This window comes from Mustela nigripes, unplaced genomic scaffold (assembly GCF_022355385.1).
Source record: "Mustela nigripes isolate SB6536 unplaced genomic scaffold, MUSNIG.SB6536 HiC_scaffold_75, whole genome shotgun sequence".
Taxonomy (NCBI): domain Eukaryota; kingdom Metazoa; phylum Chordata; class Mammalia; order Carnivora; family Mustelidae; genus Mustela; species Mustela nigripes.
This window is the reverse complement of record NW_026739490.1, coordinates 2,468,024-2,489,255: the sequence shown is the minus strand read 5'-3', so window position 1 is coordinate 2,489,255 and position 21,232 is coordinate 2,468,024. Positions and strand designations below refer to the sequence as shown.

General features: G+C 39.9%; 1 protein-coding gene across 1 annotated transcript in view; it reads left to right on the top strand.

Moving 5' to 3' along the window:
• Positions 1-21,232, top strand: part of LOC132008161 (DNA helicase MCM8) — a 47,204-nt gene that overhangs the window by 20,787 nt on the left and 5,185 nt on the right. Inside the window, exons 9-17 of the mRNA XM_059386575.1 lie at positions 255-406; positions 644-839; positions 2,696-2,726; positions 3,267-3,407; positions 7,095-7,236; positions 10,739-10,934; positions 13,715-13,934; positions 14,210-14,419; positions 15,449-15,525. Coding sequence (XP_059242558.1) covers positions 255-406; positions 644-839; positions 2,696-2,726; positions 3,267-3,407; positions 7,095-7,236; positions 10,739-10,934; positions 13,715-13,934; positions 14,210-14,419; positions 15,449-15,525 — 1,365 coding nt within the window. The remainder of the gene's footprint in view (positions 1-254; positions 407-643; positions 840-2,695; positions 2,727-3,266; positions 3,408-7,094; positions 7,237-10,738; positions 10,935-13,714; positions 13,935-14,209; positions 14,420-15,448; positions 15,526-21,232) is intronic.

Here is a 21,232-nt window from a genome sequence, read left to right as displayed (position 1 = left end):
AACTTCTCTTTACCTATGTAGTAACTGCCATTTTGGTGGACATTTTGGAGAGAGGGTAGACAAGTGTATATGCTTATCCTGCCATCCTTAATAGGAAACTGCTGAAGTAATATTAGATACACCGTTGAGCTTCCCCGCCCCCCCCAACTAATCTGCTCTTTATCTAGCTTGGTACCTTGTGGGTGTGAATAGATGACATGTTGAAAAAATTAAAGTCAGTATCTATACTCATTGAAAATTGTTTAAATTTTTAGAATCCAGGAGCTGATGTCTGATGATCAGCGAGAAGCAGGTCGGATTCCACGAACAATAGAGTGTGAACTTGTTCACGATCTTGTGGATAGCTGTGTCCCAGGAGACACAGTGACCATTACTGGAGTTGTCAAAGTCTCAAATGCTGAAGAAGGTATTATATAAATCTTTTCTCATTTTGATTGTTTCTTAAAAATTTGCCAGCATCTTTTTTGAAGATACCTTTGAATCTCCACTAATACAAGGAATTCCTTATTTCTTACATGGGTGAAACTTTTCCTTTAAAATAAAGGTTTATTTGTAGCTTAGTGTACCTTTTTTTTTTCATTCTGTTTCTTTGTAGAGAAAATGAAAATACCAATTATTGTATTTCATACTTTGAAATTTACAGGTTCTCGAAATAAGAATGACAAATGCATGTTCCTGTTGTACATTGAAGCAAATTCTGTTAGTAATAGCAAAGGACAGAAAACAAAGACTTCTGAGGATGGGTGTAAGCATGGAGTGTTGATGGAGTTCTCACTTAAAGACCTTTATGCCATCCAAGAGATTCAAGCTGAAGCAAACCTGTTTAAACTCATTGTCAAGTATGTATGAGATTATCTGAGGTTTTGTTATGTTATGTACCCCATAGGGGTGCTCTTGGCTACAAGTAAAAAAAACTAGTCAAAATGGTTGCAAATTTCAGTTCATAGGTCAAAGCCAGCCCACTGCCCATTTTTTTTATGGCCCATAAGAAGTCACTTATATTCAGTAAATATTCGTAATATTCTTTTATAAAAAGATGCAAATTGAGGCAACCTTTGCTTTAGTGGTTAAGAGCTTTTTTTTTCTTTTTTTAATTTTAGTTAAATCTAAATTAAAATCCCACTTCAAGCACTTACTTCCAGTGTGGTTGGAAACATGTTACTTATTACCTCCTTCATTTTTCTCATCTTAAAATAGAAATAATTCCTGCCTCAGGTTGTTCCAAGGATTACATGAGATTTTATAACATACTTAACACAGTTAACACAGCATGCTGTTACTTTAAAAGCTTTTAAACAATTTTTTGGATGATTTTGAAGAAATAGGAAAACAAGAGAGACTGAAAAACAGATGTACCTAACATTAGTAAAGAACAGGTTTTGAAATGCGTTGTGTTAGAACACATAACCCCGTTGTGTTTTCCTTACTTGGGCTTAGGACACTAAGAGAATTTGACCGTTTCTTTCTTTAATAAGTTAGTCAGCTGAGAAAAGTATAGAGTTCCTCAGGGGGTCTTTGTCCTTAAACCCTCAGAGACTTCTCTGAATAGACAGCCATCCATACATACCCTGGGAGAAGGGGTGCTCTGAGCTAGAGTAAGGGTGTGATCTGTGGAGCATGGACATTGTGGTGAGGGAGAGGAGCCAGGTGGGGAGGATCCACCTGGCTGAAGATCAAAACACCTCTTTGATTGGTCCCTCTTACCCATTTTGAATAAGAAAGACCTTTGCAGTGATCCTTCTGCCATACTAGAAAGATTTTCCCACAGGTTGTTTTTACCCTTTAATTCTATATTTGGGATTTCAGCATTAAAACTAGAATTTTCATGGTTGTCCATTTGTTAATCTTGGAGGGCATGGCAAATTAGGCAGGCTGCCTGGTTTTATAAATAAAATTTTATTTGAACACAGTGCCATCCATTCATCGATGTGTAACTACTTTCGTACAAGTTAAGTAGCTGTGACCCAGACAGTAAAACTGAAAAGATATCGTTCTGGCCTTTTAAGAAAAAGTTTGTCCACCTTTGCTAGATTAACAAGTGGAGGACCATGAAAGGAGAATGGAGAAGACAGTGGAAGGTTGTTTTAGTTTAGGTTTCTTCAGAAGCAACAATTTGGGTAAGCATTTATTTGGGAGGTAATCCCCAGGAATACTGGTAAGGGAATGGGAGAGTGAGAAGGGGTGGTAATCCATGTATGGTGCCTAAAGTAGAAGACTGTGATTATGAGGTCTTTTAAAGGCTGGTGATAGATCCACAGTAGAACTTTTAAATGCTTTGCACAGGGGCACCTGCGTAGCCTAATGGTTAAGCATCTGACTCTTGATTTGGGCTCAGGTCATAATCTCAGTGTCCTGAGATTGAGCCCATGTTTGGTGTGGAACCTGCTTGAGATTTTCTCTGTCCCTCCCTTCCCCTGCTGTTGCTCACTCTTTCGAAAAAGTAAAATGCTTTACAAGTATTGTCTCCCTTACACAGCCACAATTTTTAAAGCATTCTTCCCTTTATGAATTAACCAGAATTTCGAGAAGCTGTCAGAGTAAAATGTCTTGAGTTGTTTGAGGGATTTAAATTTTATGTTTGCCTTTTCCCTTTTTTGATGCTAAATAAAAGCAAGTGAAGCAAGTTATAAAGCAGATCTTCTAATGGATTGATGAAGCATAAATAAGAATTTATAAGTCGTATTCTGTTTTTCAGCTCACTTTGCCCTGTCATTTTTGGTCATGAAGTAAGTATTTCATCTTTACCCAAAAATATATAAAGTTGGCAAAAAAGAGTTAATTTTTATAAGCCATTTATTTGTATTTCAATATGTCATTGCTCTTGATAAGCGGATGATATGAAAAGCAAACTACAGCTTCATTGTATGAACAAGCTTCTTACTAATTTGAGCTAATAGGAATGAGGTACCTTTAAAGTGACTTGGGGCACTAAGTGTTAAAGCAGAAGCTAGCAAGTATTTCCCAGTTTTGTGGAGTAGATTCATGCCTTGCAAGGTAGGTCTTTACTCACTGCCTTTTAAAGGTACTTCTTTGGTTTTATGTGCTTACTAGTTCTTGCTTTCTAATCATTTACCTTATAGAAGTTTTTATTGTAAGTTAATTTCTTTAGGGAAAAAAGTAAAGTTCAATCATGTTTTTTAAAAAATTCTCAAGTAAATGTAAATATGGAAGGAGAAGCATCCCTTTTTTGCTGTTCATCTTTGTGTCTTTCTCAGTTTTGAGGTTTTTCTCCTCCCCCCCTCCCACACCCCCCTTTCACACTTGAGCTTGTTAAAGCAGGCTTGGCATTAGCACTTTTCGGAGGAAGCCAAAAATATGCAGATGACAAAAACAGAATTCCGATTCGAGGGGATCCACATGTCCTTGTTGTTGGAGATCCAGGCTTGGGAAAGAGTCAGATGCTACAGGTAGGAAATCAGTCATCTAATATTTGATATATTCCTTATGAAATGTATGACTGATTAATAAGTGGATTTTCTCAAAGCTTCTAATATCTGTGTTCCAGAGGATAGAGTTAGTCTGGTGGTAAAAGTGAATTGGGGTTTGTGTGGGTAATGTGTCACTTCTCTCTGGCTGTCCTTTCAAATAGAGTCCGCTTTCTGTCATACAGGCTGTGTACACATGGTGGTCTGTTGAGATGTCAGCTATTGTGAAGTGTTAACCATTTCTCTAATTCCTTTTTTTTGGTATCAGCTTTGCTAGTCTATTTTGTTGCAGCTTCACCTATGAACAGAATAGTTTCAGAAAGTAAAGAGCAGGGAAGCAGGGTCATGCCTTCTTTCTTCACAAAACTACATAAACACTGTATTGAGCTTTAGGAACCGTCTGATAAAGATAAGAGATCTGTGTACATCTCCACTGCTTCTCTGTGAGTTTTAAGTAAGGCAACTTCTGTGACCAACTTCTTGTTGGTGCCCAAGAATGTTCTGCCTCTGCCAGTCAGAGCTTAGCAGTCTCCCACCAGGGCTTATGATGGCCCTAGTAGGTTCTGCTTATTGGATTTCTTGTGGTTGCCTGGGAATGACACCTGGTAAGCCAGTCATAATGTCCTTTCTGAGAATACCCATGTGTCCCATTCCTTCTGACCAGCCCCAGTGTAGAAAAATGTGACCAGAGGGGCACCTGGGTGGCTCAGTCATTAGGCGTCTGCCTTCAGCTCGGGTCATGATCCCAGGGTCCTGGGATTGAGCCCTGCATCAGGCTCCCTGTTCTATGGGGAGCTTGCTTCTCCTTCTCCCATTCCCTCTGCTGTGTTCCCTCTCTCGCTGTGTGTCTGTCAAATAAATAAATAAAATCTTTTAAAAAAAAAAAAAAAGAAGGAAGGAAGGAAAATGTGACCAGACTAGGGATCTCTTTGTAAGTAGTCCTGTGGCTACTGAATCTTTGTTCAGGGGAACTCTGACTGCATATCAGAATCATCTTTGGAACTCTGAAAATCCTGGGGCATGCCCTAGTCCAACTAAATTAAGAACCTCTGGATTAGGGTTCTAGTATATCTGTGTGTGTATAATCTTCCACAGGTGATTGCACTGGGCAGCCAGTATTGAGAACAGCTCTGACTTCACCACTGCATTTATAAGCCCACTGTCCTTCAGCTTGAGTCTTGATCCCAGGGTTCTGGGATCGAGCCCTGCATCGGGCTACCTGCTCAGTGGAGAGTCTGTTTCTTCCTCTCTCTCTGCTGCTCTGCCTGCTTGTGCTCTCTCTCACTCTCTCTGTCAAATAAATAAGATCTTTAAAAAAAAAAAAATTTACTTATTTAGGGGTGGCTGGCTCAGTCACTTAAGTGTCTGTCTTTGGCTCTGGTCATGATCTCAGGGTCCAAGGATCAAACCCCGCATCAGGCTCTCTGCTCAGCAGCAAGTGTGCTGCTTTTTCTCCCTCTGCCCCTTCCCCTGCTTATGCTCTCTCTTGCTCACTCCCTCAAATACATAAGTGAGACTTAAAAAAAAATTTTTGAGAGAGGAGAGCAAACTAATGCACCTGCTAGCACAGCAGGGACGGGCAGAGGGAAAGAGAGAATCCCAAGCAGACTCCTGTCCAAGTGCAGAGCCTGACATGTAGCTCAATCCTGCATCTTGACCCAAGCCAAAATCAAGAGTCGGAAGCCCAACCAACTGAGCCACCCAAATACCCCTCTCATACTCCTTTTTAATTTAAGAAATAGTTCTTGGCAGATGATGGTTTCAAAATAGATTTTAATGGTACTGAAAAAAATTTAATACCAAGGAATGACACTGGCAGTTTTTTCATGTTTTTTAAAACCTGGGATAATGCCATTTAGTTTAATTTAAAAATAGAAACTGTAATATTAATAGAAATTAAATGTTGTAGACAGTGGAGTGTGTTGTATGTAAGTGTTCTAGCCCTGCTAAACCAGAGTGTTTAAAAATTAGGTTAACATTAACAGTTACGAATTGTTTACTGCCTTTCATTGGATATGTGTGTCAGGTACCAGATTAAGTGCCTTACATACATGATCTTACTTTTACTCCTCAGGGATGTAGGTGATAAAACATAAACTGAGGCTCAGAGAGATCTGAGAGCAGCATAGTCAGTATACAGTAAAGCCAAGATTTAAACAGTCTTCCTGACTTTGGACGTCCAGGCTTTTAGTTCTTATGCTATTTAACCACTTTTCTGACCTGCCATAGCTTGTTTACTCACAAGGTCAGCATTATTGAGCTATTTTATTACCTGCTATACAAAGAAGCATTGAAACCTTTGAAATTAAAATTGGCTCTCATGTATTTTCTATTTGAACTTGAAAATGAAGCATAAAATGAAACTGTGTGTGTTCATATGACCACAGACATCAGAGGCAGGCTGCCTGGGTTTACACCTTCATAGCAGTGTGAGTTACTCTCTGCAGGCCTTGGTTTTCTGTCACAAGATGGGGATGTAATAATACCTTGCTATTAACTGTGGTAGTAAAGATTATACAGTAAAGCTGTTAGAAGAGTACTTGGCATATAACTGACATTTGTGAGCAGTCACTATTAGCTGTTTTTCCCTTTTACTTTGTCTGATTCTTTTTCTAATTTTTTTTTTCACTTCCTAATTATTTTACTACATTTATTATTATCTATGCCCTTGAGGTAACATCTGTTGTTTTTGAATGGGTGTTACTATGTATGCATTTCTTTCCAGATCCATGTTCAGTGATGTCATGTTTCTAGCTTAAAATTGGCCATGATGGAAGTACTTATATGCTGGAAAATGTTACAAATCAGAGCTTTTTCTTCCTCTGAGAATTGGTTATTAAAAAGTTAGCAGCACACCACTAATTACAGCTCAGCATCTCCTTCTATCCAATCCTCCTTCCTTCACATCATCATAAGTGTTGATCCCAAGGGTAATCGCTAAGAAACCTCATGCACACAATTCTCTGTCTCAGAGTCTGTGTCCCAGAGAATGCAACCTAAAACAACAAAGAAGAATAGGTAGGATCAAACATATCATATAGGACATAGGGGATGAAAATAAGAAAAGTTAAGAAAAACAGATTAAAACAATTGAGGAGGAAATAATATAAAAATCAGACACCAAACATCCACGTACATACTTCTGGATACATTAGAGAAGACAATCAAAATAATAAAGTAGAATTAATATTTACAACTATAATTCAATAATATTTCCTTCATAAGGGTGGAGGGAAAGAAGACATGAATCTTCATACTGAAAGAACACATGATGCACTAAGTTAAACAGACCCAGATTAGTCAACACTTAGATTTTTTTTAATTTTTATTTTATTTCACTTTTTTATTAACATGTAATGTATTATTTGCTTCAGGGGTACAGGTCTGTGAATCGTCAGTCTTACACAATTCACAGGACTCACCATAGTAGTCAACACTCTTTTTCTAATTTTTTTTAAGGATTTATTTATTAAAGAGCACACGGTGGGTGAGGGCCATAGGGAGACAGAGAGAGAATCCCAAGCAGATGCCATGCCCAGTGTGCAGCCCAATGCAGGGCTTGATCTCACAATCCTGAGATCAGGACCTGAACCAAAATCAAGAGTCCAATGTTCAACTGCACCACCCAGACAGCCCTGGCTGATTCTTTTAAACCTTCTGTTTCCCTAGGCAGTATGCAACGTTGCTCCCCGTGGTGTGTATGTTTGTGGTAATACCACAACCACCTCTGGCTTGACTGTAACTCTTTCAAAAGATGGTTCCTCTGGAGATTTTGCTTTGGAAGCTGGTGCCCTTGTACTTGGCGATCAAGGTAAGAGACCAAACTCTCCACTGTTGACAACATTTAATTTCCCTAATATTACAGCTTCTATTTTTAAATTGAGCCAAGGGTTTTAAAGGCATTATTCCAGATCTAAGTAATTAGTAGTTCTGGAGCTTTGGGCTGTTTTTTTAAGACTTTCTCTTTCCAGTTAATTTCTTTACATTCTGTTCAAGAGGCATTTGGATAGCACTGTATCAACCAGTGAGTTGAGAATGAGTACCAGAAAAGAATAACTGGAAATACAGTTTATACTGCAGAATTGAAACTGGTACTTATTGTCATTCATTTTCAGAATCCTGCAACAGACACAATTATATATTGCTCCTTGTACTTCCCATTTCATAACAACCATCACATTTGTGATCATTTATTTAAAGCCTGTTTTAAAACTTTACATTAAGCGGGGGGATTTCGTCATCCTATTAACTGCCATATTCACATTGCCCAATACATAGGTGCATAGTCAATATTTGCTGAGTGCCTGACTATTACTTAGCCCAGCATATCATCTGGATTATGATAGTTCAAGGATAAGGTGAATGTTACCCTTTTACTCACAGACAAGACTTAAAATAAGAATTTAGAGCTATTACTTTATAATTAGAGGTTTTGCTATATTTTTAGCCCATTTCATTGGATGTTTTTCAGGATATGACTGCTAGTTTATAAGAAATCCACTTAGAGGGCTCAATAAGAATTGAGCTTTGTTACCCAAGTTTCTCTTGGTGATGCTCTAACCCTACTGAAAAGCATGTTCCCTTGCATGTGTCAGGCAGTGCGCAGATTCCAGTCAAGGTCTTTCATTCCTTTGCTTGTCAATGACCTCCACATTTCTGAATCCTCTCAGCACCCACACCTGCCTGCCCCCCCCCCCCCCCCACATTGATACTTTACCTCCTTGGTTTCCAGGACATTATACTCTTCTGGTTTTCTTCTCATTTCATTGACTGTTCCTTCTCAGTCTTGTTTTTTATCTCCCCAGCCTTAACTGGTTGGCACCTCCAGATGCCTTTCTTGTGCCTTTATTTTCTTAGTCTGTTTACCTTCTTGATCTTATCTAGTCTCATGGCTTTGCCTAGCTATTTGCTGAAAATTTCCAAATTTATATCTCTTCTTCAAACTTAACGTGTCTTAAGCTGAAATCCTAATGTTCCCCTTCAAATTAATTCTTCTTACAGGCTTTCTCATCTCAGTCAGTGATAATTCCATCCTTCTGTTTGCTCAAATCAGAAAATGTGCATTCATCCTTGATTTTTGCTCATACCCCATATCCAGTCTATCAACAAATACTGTGGGCTCTATCTTCTGTATATGTCCACTATCCAGCCTCGTCTCCATGGCTGCTGTCATCTCTTACATGAATTAGTAGTGCAATCTTATAGTGCCTGTGACCACCCTTGCCCTTCCTGTTGCTCTTAACAAGGCAGAGCTATCCCATTAAAACTCAGATCAAGGGGCGCCTGGGTGGCTTAGTGGGTTAAAACCTCTGCCTTCGGCTCAGGTCATGATTACACGGTCCTGGGATTGAGACCCGGATCAGGCTCTCTGCTCGGCAGGGAGCCTGCTTCCCTTCCTCTCTCTCTGCCTGCCTTTCTGCCTACTTATGATCTTTGTCTGTCAAATAAATAAAATCTTAAAAAAAAAAAAGATCAAGTTTATTCTTCTGCTCAGAACCTTCCAGTGGCTTCCTGTCTCACTCAGAGTGAAAGCTCAAGGCTTGACAGTGGTCCAGGGCTATTCACATTCTGGCCTTCAAATCACCTCTTTTGCCTCATCATCTGCTTCTCCCCTCTTATTCTCCAGCTACATAGTCTTCTGGCTATGCCTGGAACACAACCAGCACTCCAGGGATATCACATTCCTACTTTAGGCCTTTGTATTCATGCTTTCTTTACCCCAGATGGATCTGCAAGGCCTGGTCCCTTTCTACCTTGAAGTTTTTGCTCAAATGTCCTCTCCTTACCCAGAAAACTGATCTTACATAATTATGCCTATGTCTTGCAGTTCTTGAAATAATACTGTCTTTTGAATATAACTGTATCTTATCTCACCTGTTTGAATGTAAGTCTTTGAGCTTTTTTTTTTATTTTTTATAAACATATAATATATTTTTATCCCCAGGGGTACAGGTCTGTGAATCGCCCGGTTTACACACTTCACAGCACTCACCAAAGCACATACCTCCCCAATATCCATAATCCCACCCCCTTCTCCCAACCCCCCTCCCCCCAGCAACCCTCGGTTTGTTTTGTGAGATTAAGAGTCACTTATGGTTTGTCTCCCTCCCAATCCCATCTTGTTTCATTGATTCTTCTCCTACCCACTTAAGCCCCCATGTTGCATCACCACTTCCTCATATCAGGGAGATCATATGATAGTTGTCTTTCTCCGCTTGACTTATTTCGCTAAGCATGATACACTCTAATTCCATCCACGTTGTCGCAAATGGCAAGATTTCATTTCTTTTGATGCTGCATAGTATTCCATTGTGTATATATACCACATCTTCTTGATCCATTCATCTGTTGATGGACATCTAGGTTTTTTCCATAGTTTGGCTATTGTGGACATTGCTGCTATAAACATTCGGGTGCACGTGCCCCTTCGGATCACTATGTTTGTATCTTTAGGGTAAATACCCAGAAGTGCTATTGCTGGGTCGTAGGGTAGTTTTATTTTCAACATTTTGAGGAACCTCCATGCTGTTTTCCAGAGTGGCTGCACCAGCTTGCATTCCCACCAACAGTGTAGGAGGGTTCCCCTTTCTCCGCATCCTTGCCAGCATCTGTCATTTCCTGACTTGTTAATTTTAGCCATTCTGACTGGTGTGAGGTGATATCTCATTGTGGTTTTGATTTGTATTTCCCTGATGCCGAGTGATATGGAGCACTTTTTCATGTGTCTGTTGGCCATCTGGATGTCTTCTTTGCAGAAATGTCTGTTCATGTCCTCTGCCCATTTCTTGATTGGATTATTTGTTCTTTGGAGTTTTTGAACTTTTTGAGGGTCACTCTCATATCTTCATTTTTATAGCCCTCACAACACTTGCCTATGGAAAATGCTGAATGAGAAAATACTGAATAAAAGTTAGTTAAGAGGAGTGCTTTGTTTGCTGTAAAACAGGCACAAATTCTTAAGTGTATGACAGTTCATAATTTTTTTTAAAAGATTTTATTTATTTATTTATTTATTTATTTATTTATATGACAGAGAGAAACAGCCAGAGAGGGAACACAAGCAGTGGGAGTGGGAGAAGCAGACTTCCCACGGAACAGGGAGCCTGATGCAGGGCTGGATCTCAGGACCCTGGGATCATGATATGAACTGAAGGCAGTTACTTAATGACTGAGCCACCCAGGCACCCTTGACAGTTCATAATTTTAACTGCTGGAAACAATTCAGTACTTTATTATGAAACAGTTTCCATCCTGTAAGATTTGGAGCTTGACCAAAGAAAGCTTTTGTCTGTATTATTTTACTGTGATTATAGGTATTTGTGGGATAGATGAATTTGATAAGATGGGGAATCAACATCAAGCCTTGTTAGAAGCTATGGAACAGCAAAGTATTAGTCTTGCTAAGGCTGGCATGGTTTGTAGCCTCCCTGCAAGAACATCCATCATTGCTGCTGCAAATCCAGTTGGAGGACACTACAATAAAGCCCGAACAGTTTCTGAGAATTTAAAGTAAGTCTCTTCAGATATTTATATTTATATCTTTAATATAGTGAATCCTTATAAATCAATAAGAAAAAGATAACAGAAGACATAATCGTTCACAGAAATGGAACCTTCCAGTAAATGTACTGTTTGAGGACCACAAATTAAAACAATGAAATACCATTGATAGCTCTTAGATTGTCAGACATTTCAAATATTTATAATCATTGACAAAGGATTGGAGAAATGGGTTCTCACATATTCAAGTTAGCATACGGAAGGACAACTGGCATGTTTATCACTATTTCTCTTGAGAGAGCAAGCATGAGCAAGTGGTAGGGGGTGCAGAGGGAGGAGGAGAGAGAGCTCAAGCAGGCTCCATGCCCAGCGCAGAGCCTGACCAAGGGCTTGATTTCACAACCCTGAGATCATGACCTGAGCCAAAAATCAAGAGTTGGACACTTAACCAAATGAGCCACCTAGGTACCCCGTTTATCAGTATTTTAAATGTACATTCTCTTTGTTTTAGTCAGTTCTACTTTTAGGAAAAATACTCACAGAAATAGCCATGCAAGTGTACAGAGATATATTTACAGGTGGGGTATGATGGCATTATCACAACCAAAAATCGGAAACAACTTAAAATGCCCTTTGAAAAGGAAGTGGTTAAACTATGGCAAGGCTGTATGGTGGAAAGTAACATTTACAAAAACGGAAGTAGCTCTGTATGTGCTGATAGCTCTGTGCTTTACTGTTAAAAGAACACATTATAGGGACACCTGGGGGGCTCAGTCAGTTAAGCATGTCTTCAGCTCAGGTCATGCCAGGGTCCTGGGATGGAGCCCCATGTCAGGCTCCCTGCTCAGCAGAGAGCCTGCTTCTTCCTCTTCCTCTGAGCATTCCCTGTTTGTGCATGTATGCTCTCTCTCTGTGTCTCTCAAATAAATAAAATCTTTAAAAAAAAAAAAAAAAACACATTATATTCTTATAAATGGGTATGATCCCACTTCCAAAAACAACGTTTGTATATGCTTTCTCTTCTAATTTCTTCTGTGTACGTTGGACAAAAAGTATAGGAAGGGGGAAATAGATTGAAATGATGCAGAAGTGAGAAAAAGGACAAAAGGATACCTCATGTGAAAAACTGGAAGCTTTGACAGATGATGGATAAAGAAGATGTGGTATAGCTACATATAGTGGAGTATTATGCAGCCATCAAAAATGAAATCTTACCATTTGCAACGACATGGATAGAACTAGAGGGTATTATTGCTAAGTGAAATAAGTCAGTCAGAGAAAGACAACTATCATATGATCTCACTGATACGTGGAATTTGAGAAACAATGCAGAGGATCATAGGGGAGGAGAGGAAAAAATGAAGATGAAACCAGAGAGCAGACAAACCATAAGAGACTCTTAATCTCAGGAAACAAAGTGGGGGCTGCTGGAGGGGAGGGGGTTAGGGGAGGGGATGGGGTGGCATGGTGATAGACACTGGGGAGGGTACGTGTTGTGGTGAGCACTGTGTATTGTGTAAGATTGATGAATCATAGACTTGTACCCCTGAAACAAATAATACATTCTATGTTAATTTAAAAAAAGGAAAAAAGACCAAAAAAATGGAAGTTTAAATTCTAGAGGGAAAAAAACAGATTTCCTAATGCCTAATGTTTGATGATAATACATACCTTTACTATAGAAATGATACATAGCAAAATGTACAGTTGTACTTGGAAAAGCTATACCACCCCACCAAAAAAGTCCATCTGTTGGTTTTTCTTGATAAAATGAAAAACTGCTATATTGGAAAAATCAGAAAGATCCTGTTGAACAAGGACTTGGATTCTGGTTTTTAGAGGTATCCAAACCTGCTTTAGGGCCTTGGCCAATTCTTTAATCACTCTGGATTTTAGTTTTCTTGTCTCAAATAGAAGGATTATCTATTGGTGGTATCAGGGAAGATGACAAGATGACTAGACAGAACACAGCATTTTTATTATAATGATTATAATGGCTTGGTGTTTTTTTTAAGTGAGGGGAGGAGAGAGAGAATATTAAGCAGGTTCCATGCCCATGGAGCCTGATGTGGGGCTTGATCTCACAGCCTGAAATCACGACCTGAGCTGAAATCGAGATGGCACCCAGGTGTCCTGATTATAATGACTTCTAAGAAAAAGTGGGCTTTTTTTTCTAAGTGATCATGGATGCATTGAGAGACTCTTTTGGTGAGAGAAAAAGTACAAAAGTACAACTAGAAAACCTCTGGTGAATGATATACCATGTATCTTAGAATTCAAAGTCATTGTGAAGCTCACCATTAGGTAGTAATATGAAAAACAGAGATTGTGGGATACCTGGGTGGCTCAGTCGGTTAAGCATCTGCCATCAGCTCAGGTCATCATCCTGGAGTCCTGGGATTGGGCCCCACATTGGGCTCCTTGCTCAGTGGGGAGCTTGCTTCCCCCTCTGCCTGTAGCTTGTGCTTTCTCTCTCTCAGACAGACACACAAATAAATAAATTTTTTAAAAAAACAGAGATTGAGAAGGGACCTTACCTCAACTTATGAAAAGTAGGTACATATATGGCTTGTTTACATGTTGAAGGGTGTGTGGCCTGGTGTCTCTTCAGAGTTGGTGCGTGTTATCGAGTCCAAAAGCTATTGCTTGTTTCTTCAACCTAAACTTCATTTTTTAAAAGTTCTATTGACATGGAACTTGAATAGTAAACAAGTAAACAACTTAAATAGTAAACCATTTTCTATTTGCTTTGATTCTAATCAATTTCTTCTTTTCTTTATACCTCTTAGAATGGGGAGCGCCCTACTGTCCCGATTTGATTTGGTCTTTATCCTGTTAGATACCCCAAATGAGGATCATGATCACTTACTCTCTGAACATGTGATTGCAATAAGGGCTGGAAAGCAGAGAACTGTTAGCAGTGCCACCATAGCTCGCATAAACAGTCAGGATTCAAACACTTCTGTACTTGAAGTGGTGTCTGATAAGCCCTTATCAGAAAGATTAAAGGTAAGCTTCTGTTTCTTAATCCTTCAGATTGGTTGTATTTGAATGTCAGAGTTTGGTATGTTGCTTTCATACTGAAACCTTTTATATTGCAATAGTAGGGTTCATGTAAACTTTAATTGAAATAATCTAAGCCAGCTAGACTCAGAGCTAGAACTACAGTGTTTGTCTTATTTGGAAAGTCTTTTAGAATTTTTTTATGTATCTAAACAAGTTATTTTAACAGAAAGATTTTATTTGCTATCGTTGTAATGTTGGGCCTTTTTATCATGTTTTAGGTAGTTCCTGGAGAAACAATAGATCTAATTCCCCACCAGCTATTGAGAAAGTACATTGGTTATGCTCGGCAGTATGTCTATCCAAGGCTATCCACAGAAGCTGCTCAGATTCTTCAGGATTTTTACCTTGAGCTTCGGAAACAGAGCCAGCGGTTAAATAGCTCACCCATCACCACTAGGCAGCTGGAATCTCTGATTCGTCTAACAGAGGTTTAAGTTCATGCCTTTTTTTTTTTTTTTTTTTTAACTTAAAAACAAGGGGAAGAAGTGATGTGATTTCTCTCCATTTCCTGCATATAATTAACTCAATTATTCTTCAAACTAAAAGACATTAGAAATGGATGTATAAAAGTTCTTAAAAATGTTTGGTCAGGGGCGCCTGGGCGGCTCAGTCATTAAGTGTCTGCATTTGGTCCAGGTCATGATCAAGCCCCGTGTCGGGCTTGCTGTTCAGCAAGAAGCCTGCTTCTCCTCTTCCCTCTCCCCCTGCTTATGTTCCCTTTCTCGCTGTCTCTCTGTCAAATAAATAAATAAAATCTTAAAAAAAAGAAAGGCAACAAAACTTCCACACAACCATTTAAAAAAATGTTTGGTCATATCTCTTTCATAACCAATCAAAGTATAGCCACTTCTTTCTAGGCATGAGACTAGCACCTCCCATGCAATTTTTCTTTTTTCCCCCTTTTATTGACATTTTAGACTCTTGGAGTATGACAAGTGGTTAGGTTTATTAAGGATTCTGAGATTCTAAGTTGAATATATAGAAACATGGAATGTGTCAGTATTTGATTTGATACATGACAGGTCCATAAGGATAGTACCTATTTTTCTAACAGCAGTAACATTTATTCACAGATTCGGAATGCTAGGAAACTCTGGCAATTAAAATTAGCTGGAGTTTGGGCTTTTTGCATTTAAAATCAGATTATCCTTCTGTGTTGTTTTAACAGATTGGTTAGGCATGATTTCCTGAAAGTAAAAGGCAAGGAAAAACCACATGTATTTCATAATCAGTTTTTCTGAAATGAACACTTAGAAAGATATATGTTAGTAGATACAAACAGATTTTCATCCAGATTTTAAACGAGTGATTGTTTTCATGCTCAAATTTTCAGATAATTTTATTCCGACTTTTCATATTTTAGTCCCCAAAATGAATAAATGAAATAAACTTTGATATACTAACTGCTCAGTGTAAATATACTTTTGTTATGTAAAAATGCTTGTTTTCTTTCAAAGGCACGAGCAAGGTTGGAATTAAGAGAGGAAGCAACCAAAGAAGATGCTGAGGATATAGTTGAAGTTATGAAATATAGGTAAGATTAGCTGCTGTTTTAAATGAAATACCAGTTATCTTTTCATCTCAAATTATATATTTAATTAGGCAAAGCTAAATTATTTTTATGTAGCCCATTTGATTCTCTGAACAAACTATACTTTCTTGGTTTAAAATATCTGTGTAAATCTTTATATTAAAAATGTGTTTTTTTGAATGGGTAATACATTCACATAGTTCTAAAATAAATTAAAGAATACGTATTTTGAGAATGCTCAAAAGCAACGTCATAATAGGTAAAATCATCAGCACTTAATGACTACTAACCCTTTCAACCAATTCCTAATGTATTATCTTTTGTCTGGTGCGTCGGTTTAGTATTACACAGTGCCTGCACTGTCCATTTTCTCTTTTACATGATTCAGTACTGGTTTTGAGGGATCTTGTAGATGAAATTTTTTACCAAGCTGGCTTCATTCCCTCTCCAGTTGACTTCATTGTGTTGGGAGACTCTCCATTTGCCATTTATAAGCAACCAGGTAGTCTACGAATTACAAGACTGTCTCCTACAACGTGCTACCGGAGTTTCGGTGTGCTAGCATATGACATAGAAGAGTGCCCAACAAATACCGGTTGTCTGCCTGACTTCTGGTAGACCAGACCAGTAAGAAACCTAGAGATTGCCCTAACAGAGATCCTTTTTTCTCACTAGAAAACTAAGTCAGTGAATCTAACCAAACTTACAGAAAATCTGGATTCTAAACTTTTTTCCCCCAGTTAAAAACAAGGACAAGCAGTAGGGACTTCTTGTTTAATGACAAAAAGTTGCCTCTTTGTTTACATTCTTTCTGAGCATCTTGCTCTTAAACTCTCCATCTGTGTGGGTGGGGCTAACATTTCCTTTTCCATTTAATGATCTCTCACCCTTTGGGCCTTCTGGCCTGACTCTGCAAAACAGTGTCATGTGCTTCTACTTCATAGACTTTTGGCTATCAAGCAAATCAGGGATCAGACTACCTTGTCACCTTCTTTTACCTGTAACATTCTATTTTTGAAGCTTCACCCTTATTTAGTTTCCATAGGCCTCAGACCCCAGACATTGCCGCAAGCAGCCATCTGGTATTTCTCCACAATAAATCCACTGGTCTGATTTGTTCTCATATCTGAGCATTACACTTAAGATAAATTATTCTTTCAACCTTTTTGATAAAAATGGTATATTACTAATTTGTTATTGGTTTTGCATGTCTGAATCTTCATCTTGGACAGTGTTTACATGTACTTATCCATTCAAGAGGAACTCTGTGGCATTTCTTGTAGAACTTTATGTTTGTTTCTACTTCTCAAAACTGCCTTGCTGGTAACTCTGAATTAGCCTTAGGCTGTCAGTTTACTTCTATGCTTCAAAAAAAGTTACCTCATTGTTAACTATAAACAGTACCTACGTGACATTACCAGGTTGTTTCTGTGAATTGAATATGCTTTACTGGCTTTCATAAAAATTTTCAGATAACGAGAATAGGCTGATTCCTAGTGATTGGAATTACCTGCTGTTATTTCCATAGTATATTTCAAGACTCAGTTAAACACACTGAGACTAGATTGTGAATTAAACTTTCCATACTTTCTGACCTTAGTCTATACTCTGTAAGAGCAGAGACTTTATCTGCTGTACTTACTTCCAGGATCCAGAATCATACCTACCACACAGTATGCCCTCAGTAAATATACTGTATTGATAGTAAAGTTAACTGTAGTAATCATTTTTCAGTCATTAACTCATTTCAGAGTTTCTTTCTCTTGAGTTTTTGAATGTTTGCCCTTAATGTGTTTTTGAACCTGTAAAATTACATTTTAACTTGGAAGCAGTAGTCAAAATAAGAAATATCTAAACTGTGATACAGTTGATTATAATGGCAATCTTGTAAATTTATATTTATTTTATAAAAACTAAATGTTTATGGGTAAAAGTTTACATAAGTTTTCTTTAAAATTAAAAATATACTAAGAAGGGGGCACTCTTGGGTGGCTCAGTTGGTTAAGCGACTGCCTTTGGCTCAGGTCATGATCCCAGAGTCCCGGGACTGAGTCTCGCATTGGGCTCCTGCCTCAACAGGGAGCCTCCTTCTACCTCTGACCCTCTCCTCCCTCATGCTGTTTCTCACTCTCTCTCTCAAATCAGTCTTTTTTAAAAAATATACTAGGAAGTATGGGAGAATAGAGCTATCTTGAAAGATGAAAGAAAATTGAGTTTTTTCTCTTTCAGGAAAGTGGCTCAGATATTTATAAATCTTCACATCTGACCCCATATAGCTCAGATTCATATCCACTCATTGGCTCTGTAACCTTTGGCAAATAACTTACCTTACTAGACTTTCCTTCTTCATCTGTAAAATGGGAATAAGAATAGTCCCTGAATCAGAGGATTGTTGGGCTAAATGGGATAGGATATGGTGGTTAAATATAATTAAGGCGAACATAAGTTGTTAATAATTAACATAATAGCATAAAGCATTTTTGAAAAGTATCTTATGAAAAATAAGCTCTTGTTCTGTTACAGAATGGGGACTGGATCCTGGACAAAAAAATCAAGCAGCATTCAGAGACCTTGAAGGATCATGAAGGTTTACTTTATGCTGGCAGGCTCAGAGGAGAGTAATCTCTCTAGGTCTGAGCCCCAAGCACAAACAAAGGGGGTAGTCTATACACTTTTACTTCCATCAAAGGGGGTAGTTTATACACTTTTACTTCCATATCTGTGCCACTCTTATGGCTGTGGCCTGTGGGGCTAGGTGGGGTTAGAGGAAAACCTGGAATGGCTCTGGGGCCGGGACTTGGATTCCCTTGCTGGATTGGTCGGCCACCTCAGAACACAGATTTATTTTATCATTCCCCCCTTTGATGCCCTTTTAAATGCCTGGTTTAGAGGGCATCATTTTTATTATCTATGGGCAATAGTAAGGAGCACCTGGAGTCTGATCTTGGCAATGTGTGATAAGCCTGGTAAGGGCATTAAAAATACAAGGACCAAATGCTACTGTGAGGAGGAGCATAAGGAGGGGGCCGATGAGGGGGCTGAACCAAGGGAACCATTTGCTAGTAACGGTAATGCGAGAGTTGAGAGGTCCCCCCCGCCCCCACCAATGCCAGGTCAGGCAAGCTAATGGCAGTGAGGAGGAACAGCACACCACGTAGCAGAAGACCAGGACTGACTGGGGTCAGGAAAACTATGGTGAAATGTGCTTAGGAGTAGACCTCAGTTGTGGGTCCACAACCTTAGTTAGAGGGAGCCATTGTGGCTAGCCGGATAGCAGGTAAAACCTGTGGACAAGTAAGGGCAGTAAAACACCCTAGGATTACTCAGTAAACAACAATAATGGCAAGTCTCTGGGGGAAAGTCCAGTCAGAAGGGGCAACAGTATAGAGTCCAGCCCCTAGGATGAGGAATATCATGCTGATGAGAGCGAGGGACCACAGCAAGCAGGTGTTCATTATTTGGTGGGGTCTCGTCAGAGATGAAGCCAGAGCGGATCTGTAGGGTTTGACTGGACTTTCCACTGGTGTGGCTCTTCATCGGAGTGATGGGCTTTTTTTCATTCTGGAGTGTTGGACCCATAGGGTGATACCAGAAACCCTAAGGGTAGTAAGGGTGGTTAGAACAACAATGTGAGACCCTGTCCACTGTGGTTTGAGGGGGTCCTTTTTTTCATCTTTGATCTACACTGCCTGGAAGGAGTGTACCTGGGACCCTAAGGAGGTTGGGGCCCTCTCAGGGCCTTTGTAATTATTTAAGGTGGTCCCAGGGCCTGAAGGGTTTGCTTTGTTTTGTTTCATTTTGTTTTAATCTCCAATTTGATGGAAGTTTCCTGGAAGACTCCCCAGGCATGGGGGAGGCCATCCATATGCTAATTTGAAAGGGGAGTAATGTAGAGTCCCAGGTGTGCAGCAGGCATGTAGGAGTGGGGGTAGCAGATTTGGCTATGGAAGGCTAGTCTCCTGACAAAACTTTGCTAAGGTTCCCTTGAGGGTGTGATTCATTTGCTGTTTTCCCTGAGCTTTGGGGCTGGTAGGCAGTGTGGAGTCTCCAGGTGATGCTGAAAGACTTGGTTAAGACCTGTACAATGTCTGCTACAGTGTGGGCCCACTGTCACTATGGATTGTTAGTGGCAGGCTGAACTGGGGCACGATCTCCCACAAGAGGACTTTGGCTACTTCCCGGCTTCACTCCATCCTGGTTGGGAAGATTTTGACCCATCCAGAGAATATGTATACTTTTACCAGTGGATTCACTAGTAGTGAATCCACTGCTTGGCTGCACGTTTGTGAAGTCTATTTCTAGATCTTTGAAAGGGGTTACTTCCATCCCAGGACACCTGGCAGGCGGGGGCTGCGGTGCAGGTCGAGCATTATTTTTAGCACATGTTATGCATTGCTCACTGGCTGCTCGACATAGTGCTGGCTGATGTAGTAGTACTTTTTGGAGGGCTTCTAAAGCAGTTTTTTCTAGGTGGGTGAGTTTGTGATATTTTTTGACTAGATGTCTTCCTGTTGCTGTTGAGATGAAGACATGCCCATCTGGCATCCTCCACCAACTCTTTTTAGTCCAGGTGGCCCCCTCAGCCATGTCCTTACTGGCTGTGGTCTTGGCAGCCTCATCTGCCAGGTGATTTCCCCGTGCTATGGAGTTGTCTCCTTTCAGGTGTCTTTTACAGTGCAGGATTGCTACTTCTCTTGGAAGCCAGATGGCTTCGAGGAGTTTTAGTATCTCTTCTTTGTTTTTGATAGCTTTTTCTGCGGCAGTTAGAAGGCCCCTCTCCTTGTAGATGGCCCCCTGTATATGTACAGTAGCAAAGACGAACCAAGAGTCAGTGTGGATGTTGACCCACTTGCCTTCATTGAAGGTGAGGGCTCTGACTAAGGTGTATAGTTCCGCCTGTGGGGCTGACTGTGCAGCTGGTAATGCCTTAGCATCTAAGACTTCAGTGCTTGTGGTCACTGCATAATCTGCTTTCTGGGCACCTTCTTGTAGGAGACTTCTGCCATCACTGAACAGCACAAGCTCTGGATTTTTTATGGCTTGATCCTATAAGCCTGGACAGCTTGCATAGACTTTATCAGTTACTTTGTAACAGTTATCGTCTGGTTCCCCTTCTTCCGTGGGGAAAAAGGTTGCTGGGTTTAATGTCCTCACTGTTTTGGATTCTTGCAGAGGAGCCCTTGGTATTGTGTTAGCCGAGAGTTGGAAAGGAGGCGGTGTCCCTGTGTGTTCATGAGGGTCGCAACTGTATGAGGAACCTTGACATTAAGTTCTTACCCTGGGGTGAGCTTGTCTGCCTCCTTAATGAGTAGGACTGTGACTGCTAGCACCCTGAGGCACGGTGGCTATCCTGCTGCCACAGAGTCCAGTTGCTTTGACAGATATGCAGCTGGCCTCTGCCAGGGCCCAACAGTCTGGGTAGGTACCCCGAGTTCTTTTTTGTGTATAAAGAGATTGAAGGGTTTTTCTTATTTGGTAGGCGCAGGGCTGGAGCCCACCTCAAGGAAGCCTTTATTTCTATGAAGGCAACCTTTGCTTCCTCAGTCCAGCCAGGAGGTTCTCAATTTGGTCCCCCTGAGAGATCATAGAGAGGTCTTCTTATTGCTGAGAACCCAGGAATCCAGATGCAGCAGACTCCTGCAGCCCCCAGGAATTCTTGTAGGCCCCCCTTTTTTTCTAGGGCTTTGATGAAGACTTTCTTTTTCTCTGG